Source organism: Eptatretus burgeri, chromosome 3, assembly GCF_056783735.1.
Source record: "Eptatretus burgeri isolate ZD-2024b chromosome 3, Ebu_testis_v1, whole genome shotgun sequence".
NCBI classification, from domain to species: domain Eukaryota; kingdom Metazoa; phylum Chordata; class Myxini; order Myxiniformes; family Myxinidae; genus Eptatretus; species Eptatretus burgeri.
In genome coordinates this window covers 107,802,474-107,822,617 of record NC_140963.1, presented here as the reverse complement: position 1 = coordinate 107,822,617, position 20,144 = coordinate 107,802,474, and the positions used below count along the sequence as shown (strand labels likewise).

Genomic DNA, 20,144 nt, shown 5'->3' with positions numbered 1-20,144 from the left:
ACGAACAAAAACTGCCAAGGATGCTGGTGGGCTTTTCCCTGCCATTCTTTCCCGCGCTTGGTGTGAGGGTGGAGCCGAAAACGGGACGGAGTGAAGGGCGGAGCCCCGTGCTATAAAAGTTGGACACGGGCGGAGCGCGTTCTCTCCCTCATCCTGCGTTCTCGCCCTCATCCTGCGTTCTCTCCCTCATCCTGCGTTCTCTCCCTCATCCTGCGTTCTCTCCCTCATCCTGCGTTCTCTCCCTCCTGCTCTCTCTCCCTCTTCCTCTCGCTCTGACTCGTGAAATTCGTCTGAAGTCGTTGTTGGGTTGGTCGAGAGTTGGTCTTCTGTGGTCGAGTGCCTCCGCGTCGGTGTGGAGCTCGTGGAGTGCGCGGAGCCCGAGGAGCTCGTTGAAGTCGAGCTGTGCCATCGGCGAGCCTGGTCGAGTCGGCAGTGGAGGACGGCGGAGGAGACGGAGCTCGGAGTGGAGGTCGTGGGAGGAGGACTCGACGGCCGCACCAAGGGAAGTCCTTTCTTTTCTTTGGGTTTGTGTAAATGACTGTGGGTGGCGCCTGTCCGACAAGTAGAACTGTTTAAGTGTTGCCGTGTGTACACGTATTCGGTTAGGGTTCAACCGAATATTCGGTAAGACTTCAAGACATGACGAAGAGAGTTGATAAGCTGGGACTGGAGGTAAAAATGGAGACAGAGGAACTGGGAAGACGGGTAGAAAACTACAAGGGCAAGCCAGAAGAACAGTTAGAAGCCAAAGCAAGGTTGGAGTGTGCGGAGATGAGAAAATAATTGGAAGAGAAAGCTTCTGAGTTCCAGAAATACCAAAACAAGGAGAGGAAATTACAAAACGAAGTGAGGATGGTGAGAGAAGAAAGAACGACAGCAGAGAATGAAATGTTAAGGAACCACACTGTACAGATCGAACAGCTGGAAGCAAAGGCCAGATTAAAGGATGAGATGCAAGAAAGGGCAATGAAGGAAGAGCGAATGAAACACAAAAAGGAGATTAACCAAATGAAGAAAACTATGAAATTGGAGAAGGAAAGACAGGAGAGGAAACAAGGAAGAGTAGTGAGAGAACAGCAAATGAAACACAAAAGGGAGATTAATCAAATGAACCAAAATTAACGAACCCACGAAACTGGAGAAGGAAGGACAGGAGAGAAAACAAGGAAGAGTAGTGAGAGAACAGCGAATGAGCCAATTGAAAGAAACTATGAGTCTGGAAAATGAAGAGCGTGAGAGACTGTGGGATGGAAAACAAAAACAAAATGAGGTTGAAATTAATGAACTCAAGGAGAGAGTAAAATTAAAGTCCAGAGAGATGCAAAAACTCTGGAAGGATAACGAACAGCTAATGGGGCTCAGAGAGGAAGAACGACTCCAATGGGAAGGAAAAGGGAGCCAGAAAGAAACAGAAACTAATAAATGTACAGAGACACGGGAGATAGAGGGTGAATTGGACGGGGTTAAAAACGAGCACACACACATGGAGTTAGTGGAGGATAATGGGGGTGAGCTGGCTGAATGTGTCGTGACCCGGTGCGAGCAGCTGGATGGCCTCCTCCAGGAACGAGGGGAGGGAGGATGCTCCCTTGAAGCTGATCACGACCAGGTGAGTTCGGTCGTGCTTCGCCAGTTCGAGGGGACGAGTGCTGTGGACAGGTGCACGCCGAGCTTGGGGGGTATAGAGGCCCTGGAACCCCTTGTGGGGACACGAATCCCCAGTGTGGTTGTCCCGGTGTGTGTGGTGCAAGGTGTGAGTGCGCCCCCGTGTGTGAGTGGTGTGGTGACGAGTGTGCCGAAGTGCGTGCCTCCCAGCACATGGTGTGTGAGAGGGACAGCGTGTGTGAGGTCGCGGTATGTGAGGGAGATGACGGTGGGCATGCGGGAGCACGCAGCCGCATCTCCAAGAGTGAGTGTAATGGCGAGATATGCGAGTGTCGTGACACGCAGGTGTGCATGGGTTGAATGGAGCTTGAGCGCGAGAGTGCGACGGAGACGACTGCGATGATTAAGAGACAAGGGCCGAGTCGCGGCCGTAGTTTCAATAGGGACCGCGCCGGGTTTACCCAGCAGCGAGCGCGAGGTTCGGGCCGTGCAACGCACGAGGCCGCCACTTGCTCGCTTGCGGGAGTGAAGCCCGGTCCGGAAACGAGCGCGGTGAATGTTGCCGATCCCGCGACGGACAAAGTTTAGGTAGGACAACGGATTTGGACCGGATGGGTTCTCCACGCGGGCGTGTGTGTTAAGCTCCAACGGGCAGAGCACATGTGTTCGCGTGGGGAACCCCTCGAGACGCGAGGTTTGTGTTTTTTTTTTATATGCGCCGGGTGACATCATGGTTGCGTGTATGGTTGGAATCCGGCAGGAGGGTGAATCCCTGCCAGATGGTACCGTCCAAGAGGGACGAGGGACGCGAACAGCTGCCACGACGTCACGCCAAAGGTGCGCGGCTGCGAATTGTCGCGCTGGTGCGCAGGTTGCGAGTTGCCGCGCTGGTGCTGCGCATTTAAAAAAAGAAAAAAAAAGCAAGCCTCGCTTTCGGGTGAACAGGATTCCCAGGCATGGGGTGGAAGATCCCCTGCCAGGGCACAGGATGACACTAATTAGGGGGAAGGGTGAGCTTACCGAGTCCGACTTCATGGGGCAGGGGTAAGTCTTCATGGAGCCCGTGGAATGGATTAGTTAGAGGGATTCAGTTTAGACTTTGGATGGGAAATGGATTTTTGAGGATTTGAGGACAGAGACAGACTTTGGATGTGTAGAAGGGACGTAGTTTAGCAACGTAAATTAAAAGGATGTGCTACGAGTTTCAGGGACGAAGAGGGAGCATGAGGTAGTTCAGGGATTTTGTGAGAAGAATGGCAGTGATCAGCGATGAAGTGGTGAAATGAACGGAAGCATGTTGAGTGAGTGAGGCCAGCGGGCCTGAGTGTATGGAGTGAATGTGGTATGCATGGTGCGATGAGTGATTGTGGGGAGGAGTGACTCCCGCCCAAGGGACCCCCTTTGCAAATTGACAAAATGGAGGTCGTTTTGCTGTTGGTGGGAGTGTAGGCTCGATACCTATTTGGAGGGGTGCAGGAGCCCTGTTGACGGGCTGGGAGCGTGGCTGCGAAAGGTGAGTATCGCTGAGTGGGTACCCCGGGCACCGGGCTAGTCGGCCGCGAAAGGCCAAGGGCCCACGGGGGGCCAGGATAGCGTAGTGGGCACGGGTGCGCCCGCATGATGCGGGGCCCGGGATGCCATTGGCCGCGTTGGCAGTGCATTGGGCACGGACACACAGGGAAGAGGCCCGGGGCACCAGCCTGCCACATGAGCGTTTCAGGGGAGTCGCCAGAGAGGGCACTCCCCGGTGTTTCGGGAGCTGGTAGGCTCGGAGGCAGTGTAGTGCCCGGGGGTGCCATCGTCAGCGAATCGGCAGAGGGTCGTGCCTGCCAAGGGAGCCACGCGTCCCAGCCATGAGACCGTGTGAGGGCACAGAAAGAAAATTGGGGCGCGAGGCCCAAAATTGTGAGGACACCAACACAGGCGATGGGAATCTGGGTGGATAGAACCAATAGTTTAAGCAAGAGGTGCTTGTTGGAAGCCCCGGGGTAGTTTAAAGGTTAATGGATAGGGTAGATAGGAAGTGTACCCCTCCGCACCATCCATCCCTTCGCTCTCGTTGTGGGCCGCTGGACCCACTTTGGGTTAAAGATCGCTGAAGTCTGGGGAGGCCATCCTGAGGCTTCGTTGGGCCTCGACACAGGATGCAAGCTCTCCCTTATTCTCCTCCAGGAAGGGAACGTAGTGGTTGGGAGTAGGCTAGGAGACAGTAGGTGACGCGAACAATGACGTTAAAGGGGGTTAGGGGACCAATTATAGTGGGAGGTATAGAAATTAATAGAAAATAAAACAAAAAAATTAATTGGAGCTCAGTTGGTTTTTTACAAATTAAGGGAGTGGGTTGGTACAGTGACAGGCAAAGGCGATAGGTGGGAGGGAGACAGTAGGTAGGTCTGAGCCTGCCTTCTGAGTGGCCAGCACCACCACACTCCCTCCACCAACCTCCACCTCAAGGCGAAATGCTGGCCAGCTTCATCTGCTGGCTGTGTTTGGCTGCGAGGCCTGTACCAGCCGGATCATCTGCAGCTGTTTTCTGCAAGGCCTGTGCCGGTCGGATCGTCTGCCGGCTGTGTTTGCCTGCAACGGCCTTGTTCTGCAGGCTGTGTTTGCCTGCTGCCTTTGCCATGCCATGCCCACTGCCCATGTTCACCAGCCCCGTCCTGTTTTGATCCCCCCCCCCCGTTCATTTCCATGCACGCCGGGATCATCGTGAAGGCAACAGCTTGCAAGCTGCAAGAACTGTCCTGTTGGCAGCTACAACAGGGGCCTGCAGTGGCGGCCCGTGCGCCGGTTGACTTAGTTCTTGGAGAGTCCATTGATCCTGGGCCATGGTTCGTGTAAAATTTGTAAGTTAAGGTTAAGATGTACTGTAAATATGAGTGCGCCCCCGGCATGTCTGTCTAGCACCGGCAATTTTATTTAAGTCGTCTGAATGAGTGTGTTTGTTAGTTCGTTACTCAGCCCTCAGGTTATTTATTTTGGGGAAACGAATACCATGAATGTCACACTCAGGGATCCGTAGGTAAAACGTACTAGGGGAGAACTACACATGATGGCACACGATAATTTGACGACTCGGGACGAGTCTGTAAAAAGGGGAGGGGGTAGTGTTACAGCTGTGGAAATTCGCATTGCACCATAAAGGGCCCTCAGGTGAGATATCTCGATAGGTACATGTGTAGTTAGCCCAAACCCGTTGTATAGAGGGAATTTATGTGATCCATTCGGGCTGCGATCCTCCAGTTAGTCGTTTTTCTTTCCCTATCTTTGATTTCAAACGAACAAAAACTGCCAAGGATGCTGGTGGGCTTTTCCCCGTGCTTGCGAGGGAAGGGGGGAAGGGCGGCTCGCCGCCGATTGGTGAATGGACAGCGTGATGCGGTTGTGGTGAGGGAAAGCCCCTTTTCGAGAACCCTCTCGAAGGAGGGTGGAGCCGAAAACGGGGCGGAGTGAAGGGCGGAGCCCCGCGCTATAAAAGTCGGACACGGGCGGGGCGCGTTCTCTCCCTCATCCTGCGTTCTCTCCCTCATCCTGCGTTCTCGCCCTCATCCTGCGTTCTCTCCCTCATCCTGCGTTCTCTCCCTCATCCTGCGTTCTCTCCCTCATCCTGCGTTCTCTCCCTCATCCTGCGTTCTCTCCCTCATCCTGCGTTCTCTCCCTCATCCTGCGTTCTCTCCCTCATCCTGCGTTCTCTCCCTCATCCTGCGTTCTCTCCCTCCTCCTGCTCTCTCTCCCTCTTCCTCTCGCTCTGACTCGTGAAATTCGTCTGAAGTCGTTGTTGGGTTGGTCGAGAGTTGGTCTTCTGTGGTCAAGTGCCTCCGCGTCGTTGTGGAGCGCGCGGAGCCCGAGGAGCTCGTTGAAGTCGAGCTGTGTCGTCGTCGAGTCGGCAGTGGAGGACGGCGGAGGAGACGGAGCTCGGAGTGGAGGTCGTGGGAGGAGGACTCGTCGGCCGCACCAAGGGAAGTCCTTTCTTTTCTTTGGGTTTGTGTAAATGACTGTGGGTGACGCCTGTCCGACAAGTAGAACTGTTTAAGTGTTGCCGTGTGTACGCGTATTCGGTTTTAACTCTTTCTTTCGCTTTATATGTGCATTTTGATTATTGTGACAGTAAATACGTGCCTTCCGTGCTGGTCTGTGTGAATTAAACGTGCTTGTGTGAACTTGTTCCCCGTTTCGCTGCGTCCTTTCCTTTGTTTGACTCTCCATCTTGCATCACGTAAGGGGTTCGTAGTGGTTTGCAACATCCCGGTAATTAATCGGAACTGTTAAGGCCGCCGATAACACCGCTCGGTAATCACTGTCGCACGGAACGGACCGCTGAAGCTGTTCGTGTCCGGAGTCGGCCTGTGGCGTGGTACGAGCGCCCGGTCAACCATTCGCGCAGGTACTTAGGTAGATCGAATTTGGCGAGCAACCCTATCCTGCGTGGGTGGGCAATTGGCACGATCGTGGTGAGGTTAAACCCCCACCCGTGACTAGCTCCCGGCGTTGTTCCGAGAGGGTCATGACTGAATTGTCCGTCCGGTGGGCGAAGTGCCGCGATTCGAGTTACGTGGCCGTATATTGTTACGGCTGTGGAAATTCGCAGAACACCATAAAGGTGCTTAGTTAGTTTTGCCGATAAGTCCGTGTTCAGTTAGATTTACCCACCGTTGTTGAATGGGATTTATCCGTGTGGACTGGGCTGTGATCTTTGAGATGGCCGTTTTTCTTTCACTGTCGTTATTTTGGACCACCACCACCAACATCGCTCTCAAACAACCGCTTCAGACCCACCGTCCTTCCACCACCACAACCACACGCGCCTCTCAACAAACCATGCCATCCTGATCACCTCAACCACCACGCCAACCACAATTACGCCACTCACCTAACCACCTTCCCCGCTACGCCCACTACCGATCACCTTCTCCACAACCCCGCTGCAACCCTCTCCGCTTATAAAACCATCTCTACCAAGGAAAAGGAACAAGGGATTCAAATAACGCCATGAAAAAGAAGGTATTCCGATGGCGCGCGGATTTTTCCGCCTGTTTTTCCCGTGCAAGGGGAGGAGAGAGGCGTTTGAAGTGGAAAAAGCTTCCTTCTGGAAGTTTCCCGCATCTTCTGGAAGGAGGGCGGGGCGAGAGCGGAGGGGCGGAGCATGGGGAATATTAGGGCACGCAGAGCGCCAAGTCGGTCTTCTTTTTCTTCTTCTCCTCTTCTCTTCTCGTGGTCTTGGTGGAAAGAGTCGGGTGGAAGTCTTGGTGGTCTTCGTCTGTGGAGAAGCAGTCCGTGGAGCGACCCGTTCGTTGGAGCTTGCAGTCGGTGGAGAGTCCGGGCGTCGCGGAGGAGACACGGACTGGAGGCGCAGCTCTGCCAGCGGTGTCGCGCGAACCTGCACGCTCGTGTGAGGAGAGCCGGAGAGAGCTTGCCAGCCACGCGGAAGGCCCGAGCTCAGGCGCGGCTACGCTAGCTGCCGTGGGGACGGGACCTCGAGGCTCACACCACAAGGCACCACGAGGGTGCAGGTAACTTGCATCGGTCTCGTGGGACTCGTTCGGTCTGCCAAGTCCCACGCCATAAGGTCTACAGGCCCAGCCTGACCCCATTGCCTTTGATGGGGTCTTTTCCTTTTCTTTTGAATGAATGTTGTGGTGCCGAGTCCCGTAAGTAAAACTGTGTAAGTGACAGTACATTGATAATTGCTTATAGATGGTTGTAGCGCTTTGTCTTGCCCGCGTGCTGTGCCGCATTCATTGCTTTTTCAGTATACGTGCATGTTTGTGTTTTTGAATACCTGCATGACTGCATGATTGTTCCTGTATACGTGTGTAGTTGTAATAAATGTGCTGCTTTAATTGTTAACCCGTTCGTCGTGTCCTCTTTCCCTTATTGAAATGCCATCTTGCATTTCGGAATGCTAGTTGGGTTTTGAATACCGATAATAGAATCCGGATCCTACGAGGTTGGGCGATAATACCCGCTCGGTTATCTCAGAACAGAACGGACCGCTTGAGCTGTTCGTGTCCAAGCAGGCCTCCGCCGAGGTACGGTCCCTCGGTAGGTTATCTGCGCAAGTACTTGGGTATATCGATATTCGGCGATTGACCCTATTTCGCACGGGTAGAATATGGACTGGGCCGTGGTGGGATTAAGAACCCACCCGTGACTGGTTTCCGGCATTGTTCTGGAAAGTCACAACTGAATTGCTCGTTCGGTGGGAGAACCGGCCGCTATTAGTTGACGCGGTCATTCGCACGCCGGGCGGGCGTAGATTCGTAACACTGGTGTCCGAGAGTGGGATTCGAATGCACACCGCCTCCAACTAAATTAACGGGAATCGGACCAAGGGTGAGTGGAGCGACCCTCGATTCCCATCAAATTGCGAGTGGTAAAAATTATTTCCGAGAAGCAAGATGGCGGTTCAAGGCAAACGGGAGCAGGGGCTTTTAGAAATGAATGTAGAGATGTTAGAACCCATGGCCCAGGGCGAAATCCCTGAGCAGGACATTTCCGTGCAGGAGCAATTCCCCCCACAAACGAACCCAGAGCTAGAAATGGGTGCAGCGGCAGGGGCCGCTGTGGATGACACCCCCCCCTACCCCTCCTCCGTCAAAATCCTTCCCCGGCCCCCAGAGAAACCATGACCGATAATGGCGGATCAGTCCTGCTTGAGCCATCGGTCATCACATAGCTAATGCTGATGATGCAAGCGATGAATGCGGATATGCAACAAGCATTGGAAAATAAAATGGATATGAATGCGCAACAGATGGAAAACAAAATGGATGGAAAACAAAAAAAAACGCCGCCCCGTGCTCACCAATTGGACGGAGGAGAAGTGGGCATGAAGCGTTTCTGATCCGAATTTTCCCCTCGGAAAGGCCACCATTCGCTTTCGCGACTCGGTGCGTTCGGCACCAATCACCAAACGGGCCCGAGACAGCCCGACGTTCAGTGTTCACAGGTGGTGCGGGAATGGCCGTAGAAGCGATGATGTGGGATGAATTCGTGAAGGTAAAGGCGAAGGTGGTGGAGGGTCTTCTGTGGTGAGGGTTGGCGTTGTGGTTGTTGTCTGCGGGTTGGAGCATGGTTGTAGTTGGTGACGATGGCTGGCGTGGTGGTTAAGGTGGTTGTTGTGTGATGGCGGTTGAGACGTGGTTGGTTCAAAATAACGACAGAAAAGAAAAAATGGCAAACTCAAAGCGTCGCAGCCCGGATGAATCACATAAATTCCCTCTATACAACGGGTTTGGGCTAACTACACATGTACCTATGAAGATATCTCACCTGAGGGCCCTTTATGGTGTAATGCGAATTTCCACAGCCGTAACAATATATATATATATATATATATATATATATATATATATATATATATATATATATATATATATATATATATATATATATATTAAAGCCTGGTGTTGGCGCAGTGGTTAGGGCAGCGGCTTGGGATCCAAAAGGTCCTGAGTTCAAACCCCGTTGAGCCACTGAATTAATACACACCAGGAGGTTGACTCAGCCTGTCATCCTTCCGAGGTCGGCGAAGTGAGTACCAGTATACTGGGCCGGTGTATACCCCGGTTAAAATAGGTGTACCATATCCCTGTGTCGTAAGAGGCGACCAGGGTTGCGTCAGGAAGGGCATCCGGCGTAAAACATGTGCCAAATCACTATGCGGATCATACGGATGATCCGCTGTGGCGACCCCTAACGGGAGCAGCCGAAAGTAGAAGAAGAAGATATATATATATATATATATATATATATATATATATATATATATATATATATATATATATATATATATATATATATATAAAAACATGCACATATTCACATACTGTTTTTGTATTCATAAACATACACAAACACATACCCATACACTCACACTGCCTGAATTTATCAATAGGAAGGTGAAGGATGTTATTCTGAAAAAGTGAAGTGAATGAATTATATGAGTTGGAACACGTTTTGATCATGAACATTTATACCATGAGGGGACTTTGTCGTTTGTGCAGTGAGAGGAGATGAAAGGATTCTGATGAGTGCCACATGTTGGCTAATTTTTTTTTTCTTCGGTATGATTGTGATGTTGACACTTCGATTTATAGTGCGGTTATAATATCATATAATTAAAAGGCTGCCGCTCAACGATTTAAATCATAACCGTCATACCGAAGAAAAAAAAAACAAAAAAAAAAACCAGGGCGTCTGGAACACTGACGCTAACCATTACATTGACGTGTTTCGACTTATGAGTAACGTACAAGTAACGTGTGTCAACGATCGCGTAATGTGCCTACAACTTATGCCAGCACATGTGGAATGTGTGTCATACGTCGAGAAATTTTCAACATGCTGAAAATTTCTCGACATACTCTGCGTACAATGACGTATGCCAGCGTACTACGATGTACGCCAGCGTACTACGACGAATGCCAGCGTGCTCTTAACGTATACAAAACTTACCCATAACGTATTTGACGTGTGCCATCTTGGTTCGGCATATTTTTCATTCGTCGGCATACGCTGGCTAAAATGTCAAGGTGTGACAGCGGCTTCACACTTCGATGTCTTGTGTGGTTAAGATTTGAATCGTCGAGCCACAGCCTATTAATAGCCTACGCCACGTGATCGTCGGCGATACGCTGCCGCGCGCTATGCATAAGTTAGACTATCGTTGGACATAGGTTGTGAACGCCGACAACATGCTTAGCATTCGTTGGTATCAGTTATCTATATGTGATTAAAACGTTCTGTGTACGTTACTAATACGTTATTATACGCCCAAATTTTTTTTAAAAACATCAATAGTTCAGCGTACGCCAGCGTTTTACATACATTTTGATACGTTGCCATACGCTGGCTAAAACGTCAAGGTGTGACAGCGGCTTAATGTAATGCTGTGATGTTGGCTGATTTCCATTTTCCCAGGTGTATATAAGGGTTCTGTGTTTAAGGTTAAGACCAGTGTAAAAATAAGTAATAAATAAATTTATTAGATCATGAATGTTGAAACAGGTCACACTTTATGACCCACGAATACGCAGGGTCTGCGACTAGCACGGTCCGGCAGTATTTTACGAAAGCAGGAAGCGCAACATTGAAGCTCGAGGTGCCGCTTCTTCTTCCTCGATCACGAAAACACGTGCTTTTAAAATGGGCATCTTTATGAATAAATACACATTTTTGTTCCAAGTAAATCGACTCTTCGCTCTCCAACAACACCATTTTTATTATTCAATGACAACAGGAACCCTTTTAATTGAAGCGTGACACGCATCAACACACATACGAATGGACAAATTCCCCTTTTGTTAATGGATATCACCCCTACTGTATCATCCCCCATCCCTTCCCATTATTTTTCTACCCCGATTAGCAATATCTCACCCAACATTTTGCCCCCCACCTCTTCCCACGCCCTCTCCTTTCATACAAAATTTAAACTCATGTAACTTTGAGTTAGGTGAGGGAGGGTGAAAAGGCAACGTATTGACGGAGGCAGAGAAGCCACAATTGAACACAACACCAAATGGAACGAACAAACAAAATTTCAGATAGAGGTGGGGGAGAGATACAATCTCTGCAAATAAGAAGGTTGGGCTGGGTACGGTCCAGGAGGGAGGTCAGCCTCTCCACTGGACCAGGCAGGCTCCATGAAATGGTGGTAGAATAAAATCACAAGTAAGGATATCAGCTATGGAACCTCTAAAGGTTGAGCACAATAAATCAGAATTCCATTTGGTTGTTTACCATTATCTTTTTCACAGGAGGTATTGTGCACAACTTGGGACAAGAGGAAGTGGATGGTGAAATGGATCCATCTGATCAAAGAGACACAGGTCCTGCCGTCACTGCTTCTGCCATCCGCCATGATGACGGCGATGTTTTTGACCCGTGAGTGCGGATGAGGCTGGAATAGGAAATAATGTTCAACAACTAATTTGCCAGCTTCTCTGATTTCATGTAAAATGCATTTTGGAATTAGGTTTTGTGGCTAGCTGGTTGGGTTATATTTATAAGCTCCTCCATGAAACCTTTATGCCTGGTGTTGGCTGAATGGTTAGGGTGGCGGGCTTGGGATCCCAGGGTCCTGAGATCAAATCCTGCTCAGCTGTTGGATTAATACCAGGTGGGGTTAACTCTGCCTGTCATCTTTCCAAGGTCAGCAAAATGAGTGCCAGCATCCTGGTATACTGTCGGAGTGGCTACCCGTCCAGGATTGTGCCCAATAGCCAAAGAGACTACTTCGGCAGCACCAACGCTCTGCACAGAGTATGGTCCAATTGGATGGATGGATGAAACCTTTGGAAATTTTGCTTTGGTGTTGAATAGGGCATGTGTTTTAGTAACCAAGGACTTTGGAAGTTGTGCTTCAACTGCAAGAACCCAGCAGATGCAAATTGTGCAAAAAGTGAGGTCTTGGTTCTTTTGAGGTTTGATCTAACGGTCTAATGGTCTGTGAGTATGGAAGGTGATTATCTTGGTGTTGGCTTAATGGGTAAGGTGACTAGCTTAAGATCTTTGGGTCTTGAGTTTGAGGTCTTTTCGTTCCATTGAAATAACACCAGGTGGGTTGATTCAACCTGTCATCCTTCCGAGGTCAGCAAAATGAGTACCAGCTTACTGGTAATGGTTACTGCATCAGCAGCACAGTCACACTTCCAGAAATGAAGCGACCAGCAGCCACAGGCTGCAGCTGCCGAAGAAACAACAAAAAAACAACATTGGGGGGGGGGGGTGATGTATTGTTGCAGTATGAAAGTTTGCAGGAATATCAGGAAAGGTTAGAGATTTAACTTGAAAAGGAAATGATCATTATTGTACAGATGACTTGTTTTTATAAACAAACTGCATTAATAAGATGTTCGATTTGACACCTGTTTATTGAAGGATCTGTGACCTCTGGAGTTAATTATGTTGATTCAGGAAATCGATCCACTGTAGTTGCTTGACAAACCATACAGGCTTGCCAAGGTGCATGTGCTCGAGTTTATGCTTGCCCACCTGCATGCAGATCTCCTCTGCTATAGATGTTTCATTCTCAGATCTAATGGAATTCATATACTCTGAGGGGCAGCATTGTTACCTCCACCACCGGAGGTGAAGGAGGTTATATTTTCACTCCTTTCTGTGTCTTTGTTTGTTTGTTTGTGTTCAGGATATCTCAAAAAGGTGTGGACGGATCCGGATGAAATTTTGTGGACAGGTTCGGTGTATGACGAGGACGAACTGATTAGATTTTGGTGAAGATCTGGATTTGGATGTGAGAATATTTTTAAGTGATTCTTCGCCATCGAGAGATGGGGCTAAACCGGTATATAGTACGATCTCAAAAAGTTGAAGATGGATTTGGTCAAAACTTGGTGGACAGGTTAGATGTGTGGCAAGGATGAATTGATTTGATTTTGGTGAAAAACCAGATCAGGATACGAGAATTATTTAATTTTTTTAAGTGATTCTTCACCATTGAGATATCGGGCCAAAAACTATATACAGCATTATATTTACCTCCGCCACTGCAGGTGAAGGAGGTTATGTTTTCACCCCTTTCTGTTATCAGTATTTCTGTCGATATGTTTGTCTCTGTCTGTCTGTATGTCTGTTCGGTCCAGTGCTCCTTTAATACCATGGCGATTTCGATGAAACTTGGTTGGTAGGTTCATACCATGATCTAGTTGTGAGCAAATGAGAACCGTTGCTATGGACCCATCCGTTGCCTAGCAACGGACCTTAGAAATTTTAAAACAAATCTCAAATTATTTTTTTCAAAAATCGGGCCACGAGTGACTGTGGGCAATACATTCAGCCATATTGTCAAAAATTTCCAGCCGGATCCTATGAAAACTGTCGGAGAAGATAGACTTTGAATGAACCCTGGTCGAAAACAATAAAAAAACGAAGTTCGTGATATCTCAGAGACTATGAGTCAGATATACATGAAACTGGTATGGTAGGTTCATGGTATGTCCTAGTTATGTGTGAGAAAGAACCGTTGTCTGTTTGTTTGTGTATAGGATACCTCAAAAAGTTGTGGACGGATACAAATGAAATTTTGTGGACAGATTCAGTGTGTGACAAGGACAAACTGATTAGATTTTGGTGAAGATCTGTATCCGGATCCAGCTACGATTATTTTTTTTAAGTGATTCTTCACCATTGAGAGATAGGGCTAAACCGATATATAGCACGATATCTTAAATTGTGGACTGATTCGGATGAAACTCGGCGGCCAGGTCTCGTCTCGTTTACCACAGCGTGGTTGAGTGTTCATAGCACGACAATCCACGGTACCCACTGCCCCGCTTGCCCCTCGTCTCGTTTACCACAGCGTGTTGGAGTGTTCACAGCATGACAATCCACGGTACCCTCTGCCCCGCTTGCCCCTCGTCTCGTTTTCCACAGCGTGTTTGAGTGTTCACAGTACGACGATCCACGCCGCACGAAACACGTACAGAGGCCAATAAAGCCAACTCTATGCCATGTTAGGCAGGATACGAGTGTGCGGGTAGAAGCGGCTTGTTCTTTTTTAACCTCAATACCCGACGCATGTTGGTGTTCGCCCCGCGCACACGCTAGCGGAGTCGTGTGAACGCAAGCGCTGGCCACGTGCGTAATGCCGGAACTGCGTGCACTGTATGGAATGTGCTCGAAAGCAAACACGTACGCCGCTCGTGAAACGTGCATGGATTTATCTATGGAGATGTACCTTCGGTCTTCGCTGCCAGCGGTGGATTCTCCATGGATGGTGAACGTCTTCTCGTCTCTGCGGCCAGCGAGGCTGCGATCGAGCCAGGGAATGTACAGTGCGGGCCATGTTGGCGCGTGCGAAACGAACGCATTGATCGCTGCTGGTCGGACGCCCGAGCGGACGTGCGGGAGCCTCGACCGCTCTCTCGGGGGGGGGGGGGAGGTTTGCAGGATGATTCGCATGACAATTTCGGTGTGGGCAATTCATGTCATCTCGTGGGTTTGGAGCGCAATATTGCCGATCTTTGGGGTGGCCTTGCCGGAAACGAAGTGAGGCGGTTTCTGGCCCAAGCTGGCAGGACACGTGAGGGGTTTGGGCCAATCGGAGCGCCCGATTTGGGTGATGACGTTTGGATTCGGCATGGCCCCTCCCCCCGAGCAGCGGGCCCTATAAAAGTTGCGGCAGTCCCTCTGGCCTGGATGGTCTGTGGTTTCCTGCTTCTCGTCTCCGCCTTCTTGTCTCTGCCCATGCCTCGTCAACATCGACACGACTCGCCCCCTGCTCCTCGACTCTGCCTCCTCGTCTCCGCCCACACCACGTCGACCCCACCCGCCGACCTACTACTCCACCCTCGCCCTCTGAACTCCGCCCCTTCTCCACTCAAGCTCCTCCTTCATGATCACAGTATCCACACGTGCGGCTTGGACCAGAGGCAACACGCCCACTGTCGGGTACCGCACCACGGAGCACCGCACCATCCCCCCTCCCTGAAACGTATTGGTGGCACGGCATGCCATCGGGCGCACAGGTACCGAGATCATAGCCAGTTTGGTGTCAGTCGTGGGATGGACCCATAAAAAATTTGCGGGATTCAAATCCGCAACAGTTTGGTGTCAGGAGTGGTACGGACCCATAAAAACTTACGGGATTTGAACCCGTAACAATTTGGTATCTGGAAAGGGATTCAAGCCAGGGGTGCTCTTCGCAACCCTCCCCCCTCCCCCCTCGAAATTAAGAGCAGGATTCAAATTTTATTTAATTATCGGTACGGACCATGGCGGACCAAGACGAGCTGGTTCAGGTGGGCTTTGAGAGTACAATATTGGAGGACACCGCAGCTCAGGACAACAGTTTTGAGGGAGATCATTCCCTGCAGCCATACCCAGAGGTAATGGGGGCAACCGTGTCTATAACAATGCTTGAGGACCCCCTGCATCAAATTTCCCTCACAGAGGACCTCGCGATCCCTTTCGGATCCACATCCAATCATAGCAGATCGGCTCCGCCAAAGCCATTGGACATGGACCAGTTGATGGAGATGATGAAACAAATGATGGAACGCATGGAACTGGGGCAAAACCAACAGAGGAGTGATATGCAAACACTGAGAGGTGATATGAAAAAAATGGACCGGAATTTTACAAATGAGATCAGTACTGTATGTGAAGAAATGACCGAGTTGAGGGGGAGTGTGGAAGGTGTTTGGACCGCAATGAAGACAGGTAAGGAAGAAGTGATGGATAAACTCGGACAGGGGATGACGGAAATAAAGAAAGGACAAGGGCAATTAAAAGTGGAGATTGGGAAAAACACAAACTCAATACAAAATTTAAAACAAGGCCAACAGGAAACAAAGGGGGAATTGGGGGCCGAAAAGGATGTGTGAAATGAGACACGAAGAAATGACGAAAATGGTTAAAGAGATGGGACGGAAGGTTGAGACGAAGAACCAGGAAATGGGGAAGCGATTAAAGAAATACGAGGACGAGACAAAGGAGTATTTTAACATAGCAAAGGGGGAATTAACAGAGACACAAAGGGAGAGAGAATGGGTAAAGGATGAATTACATAAAGTAAAAGAGGAGCAAACACAGATGGAGGGGAAGGTAAGGGACATTAAGGTGGAGTGTCTTGAGACCCGATGTAAGGGTCAGGATGGCCTCCTTCAGGAACAGAGGGAGAGAATACGCTCCCTCGAAGCAGACAGTGACCAGGTGGGTCCAGTGTAGGTAAGGCTGTGTGAGGTGAAGCAGGCGCATGATGCGAAAGGGTACATGCCAAGTTTAGGGGGGATAGAAGCCCCGGGATCTCGTGGGCTAACCCAAGTACCCAGTGTGATTGTGCCGGAGTGTGTGTCAGAACGTGAGTGGAGTGCAAATGACATGGCATGGATGAGTGCACGTGAGAAAATAGGACACGGACCGACCCAGACGGGAGTCGTGGGTCATGTAACAGACGAGAGTGGCGAGTGCTGAGCAGGATAAAGTTATTTCGGAAACCGTGCCGGCTCCACGGGACTCTGCGTGCAAGATCCGGTCCGTGTTTTGCAAACCGCCCGAGCGCGGATGATTGCATGATGGGAAGCCGGCGTTAAAACGATCCTCGCCGGGTAGAACACGAGAGCGCGGACGGCCAAAACGAGGCAAATTGAGGGATCGAGTGAATTTGGAATAAGTATATCCCCGTGTGAGCACGTGTACGGGCCCGACGTACTGCGCACTGCGAGTGGTGTTCACGGGACGCATGGAACGAGTCCTGACGGTGACACCGCCGGGCCTGTGTGCATGGCAAACCTCGCGGAGCGGGCCATATGCGAGTGACGTCAGTGGGGATCTCGCAGCATGAAGGCCAGGTGTGTAACGCACGGTGGTTCACATGGGGGATAGCCCGAAAGTGAGCATTTAATGCGATTAACGGGTTGACATTACTCCCTCATGTATTGGCCAAACGGAGGGGACGAGCGTGCTGTAGGCTGCCGCCCCCGCAGAGGCGTAAGATTCGCCGAGCCTTGCCACGAGTAGACGATGCCCGGCCAGGATGGAGCAAACCTCGCCTGTTAAAGGAGCATTAGTTAGGGGAAAGGTTTAGCGTTAGATAGACCGGCCTCATGGGGGCATGAGCAGTCCTCCATGGGGCCTGGTCACACGAGTTAGGGGAAATTTAGGTTAGAATTTAGAAATGGATTGGAGACATGGACAGACATGGAACGTGTAGCGAGGACGTAGTTTAGCGATAGAGTTAAATGGAACGTGCATTAGAATAAGGGATGACGGGAAGCACGAGTTAGTTTGGGGAACGTAGTTAGTAGAGCGTCAGTGTGATGTTAAAAAAAACAAAAAACAAGAAAGAAATATGATGAGTGAACGTGGGTCAGCGGGCCCGAGTGTGAATGGAGTGCATGGTGCTAATGAATGATTGGGGGGAGGAGTGAATCCCATCCAAGGGAAACCGGGGTTAGTGTAATAATAGTTAGCAGGTTAGTTAAATTAACCAAAAGGATGTCAGTTTGTTGAAGGTGTTGAACGAAGGCACGAAACCTTTTGTAGGGTGCAGGAGACTATTACCTGACTGAGAGTAATATTACCAGAAATTACCAGACTATTACCTGACTATGCTGGTGAAACATGCATACTGAGTAGAGGGCACCGAAGTAGTCGGCCAGAGTAGGCCATGGGTCCTAGCGACCGAGTTTGTGGAATGGGCACGGGTACCCAGGGGAAAGTGACCCGGAGCGCCAAAATGCCACGTGGGCATCGACAGGGAAAATGCCAGGAAGGGCATTCCCCACGTTCATAGGGTCGGAGACAGCCTCAGAGACCCGGGGATGCTGAAGATTGAGTTCAGCAGGTGGGTAGACCTGCCAGTGGAGCCACGCTGCCCAGCCACGAAATTGTGCAAGTGCACGTGAGAAAGTTTGCGGGCCAAGCCCAAATTAATAAGAACACCAACACAGGTGACGGGAATCGTGGTTGCGAGAACCAATAATTTAATGAGACAGGTATGTTGAAAAGCCCCCGGGATAGATTAGCGTTTAATAAATGGTAGGATAGATAGGAAACATCTACCGGTGTACCCCTCAGCACCATCCATCCCTTCGCTTTTCGTAGGCCGCTGGACTCATCTTGGAAAATGCTGAAACCTGTGGGAGCTATTCTGAGGCTGCATTGGGCCTCGAGACATTCACTTGTCTCTTCCTCAATCCTTTCAAAAGGGATCTTAGGGATTGGGAATAGATAGTTTGGACAGGTTCGTCGAACAAAGACGATAAGGGGGTTAGAAACACACATAATTATGTTTTTTGTGACAACCGAATGGGGGTGGGTATGGACAAGGACAGGCATCGGCAATATATTAGGTTGGGGGGAGACCGTAGGGTAGGACCGAGCCCGTCTTCGGACCGGCCAGCACCACCACACTCCCTCCACAACCTCACGAGACCACACCGAGGCCGGCCAGCTTCATGTGCCGACCTGTTGTACTGCACCTTACCTGGTCTGCATTTGCCATGCCTTTATCTGCCTTTGCCTTGACTCCATTTGCTATACCTCCCCATGCTTTTATTTGCCTTGCCATATCACTCAACTTCACTATGTGTGCCAGGATTATCTGTGTGGAAGTGTTTGCAAGGACTGCCCTGCAGGCAGCCGCGTTTCCGGGGACTGCATTTGTGCAGCCCGGACATCTATCTCCTTGTTGTTTAAAGGCCAGTTCAAATGGACTGTGAGACGGTGTGTGGCCTGCCATGTTAGGGAGAGTTGCCTCCAGCAGCCAGGAAAAGAAAAAAAAAGGACCATTGAGGTCCCTGAAGATGCCTGATCATTGATTGCCTGCTGCTGCACCCATCCCCGAATGTTGCCTTTATTGTGTTCTCTCCTGAAGTCACAGGTCCTGGGCCATGGGTAATGTAAATATTAGAAATGTATATAGTTCTAACCCACATGTTTGTTTGTTTAGTTTCAAATTCCAGCAATGTAGATAAGTTGTCAGTACGAGTCTGTTAGTTCAGTTACGCAACGCACTAGGTTATTTATTTTTGGGACATCTATTTGAAATGTCACACTCCGGGATCCGAAAGTAAAATGTACGAGGGGAACCTACACCTGCATGCCACACGAACGTTAACAACTCGGGTCGAGTCTGGTAAAAGGGAGGGGGATAGTGTTGCGGTTCTCGGAACCGCATGCATACAACAGATAGGTGTCCCAAGGCAGTTATTCCATTATTATACGTTTAGATAGTCCCCTTCCTTTTGTTAAGCGGGACGGCAAGGGAGTGCGTTGTGATTATTTAATAGCTAGGGTTGCTTAAATCATTTTTCTTCTTCATTCATCCCCGCTCTTATTCTTTTCTGATTATTCCTGAGGTAAATCAGCCACGTGCGCCTTCGCTGTAAGGTGGGGGAAATGGCAGCGCCGCGGTGAGGGATCCGCTGCCCAGAGATCCTCGTTCCCGGGCGAGCCCAAAACCCGGCGTGTGCGGCGAGTGGTGCGCTAGTTGTTGCTGGACCATTGACTCAAGCTTCCGAATGTCTGGGGAGAATTGCCGATTGCATTAGAAAGGCATGCGACCAAATACCTCTTAAGAGGCTGCACGAATGGTGTTTTTCACAGCATGACAATCCACGGTACCCTCTGCCCCGCTTGCCCCTCGTCTCATTCACCACAGCATGTTTGAGTGTTCACAGCACGACGATCCACGCCACGCGAAACACGTACAGATGCCAATAAAGCTGACTCCACACTGTTGGGCAGGATACGAGTGTGTGGGTAGAAGCGGCTTGTTTTTTGTTTAACCTCAATATCTGACACATATTGGTGTTCGCCCCACGCACACGCTGGTGGAGTCGTGTGAACATGAGCGCCGGCCACTTGCGTTATGGCGGAACCGTGTGCATTGTATGGAATGTGCTCGAAAGCAGACACATATGCCGCTCCATGGATGGTGAACGTCTTCGCGTCTCTGCGGCCAGCGAGGCTGCGTTTGAGCCTGAGAATGTACAGCGCGGGCCACGTTGGCGCGTGTGGAACAAACGCATTGATCGGCGCTGGTCGGACGCCCGAGCGGGCGTGTGGGACCC

General features: G+C 50.2%; 1 protein-coding gene across 8 annotated transcripts in view; it reads left to right on the top strand.

The window, feature by feature from the left end:
• LOC147030657 (CTD small phosphatase-like protein 3) overlaps positions 1-20,144 on the top strand; it is a 126,320-nt gene that overhangs the window by 45,391 nt on the left and 60,785 nt on the right. For all 8 annotated transcript variants that reach the window (XM_085874898.1, XM_085874897.1, XM_085874894.1 and 5 more), the window contains one exon: positions 11,367-11,493. In XM_085874898.1, coding sequence (XP_085731024.1) covers positions 11,367-11,493 — 127 coding nt within the window. The remainder of the gene's footprint in view (positions 1-11,366; positions 11,494-20,144) is intronic.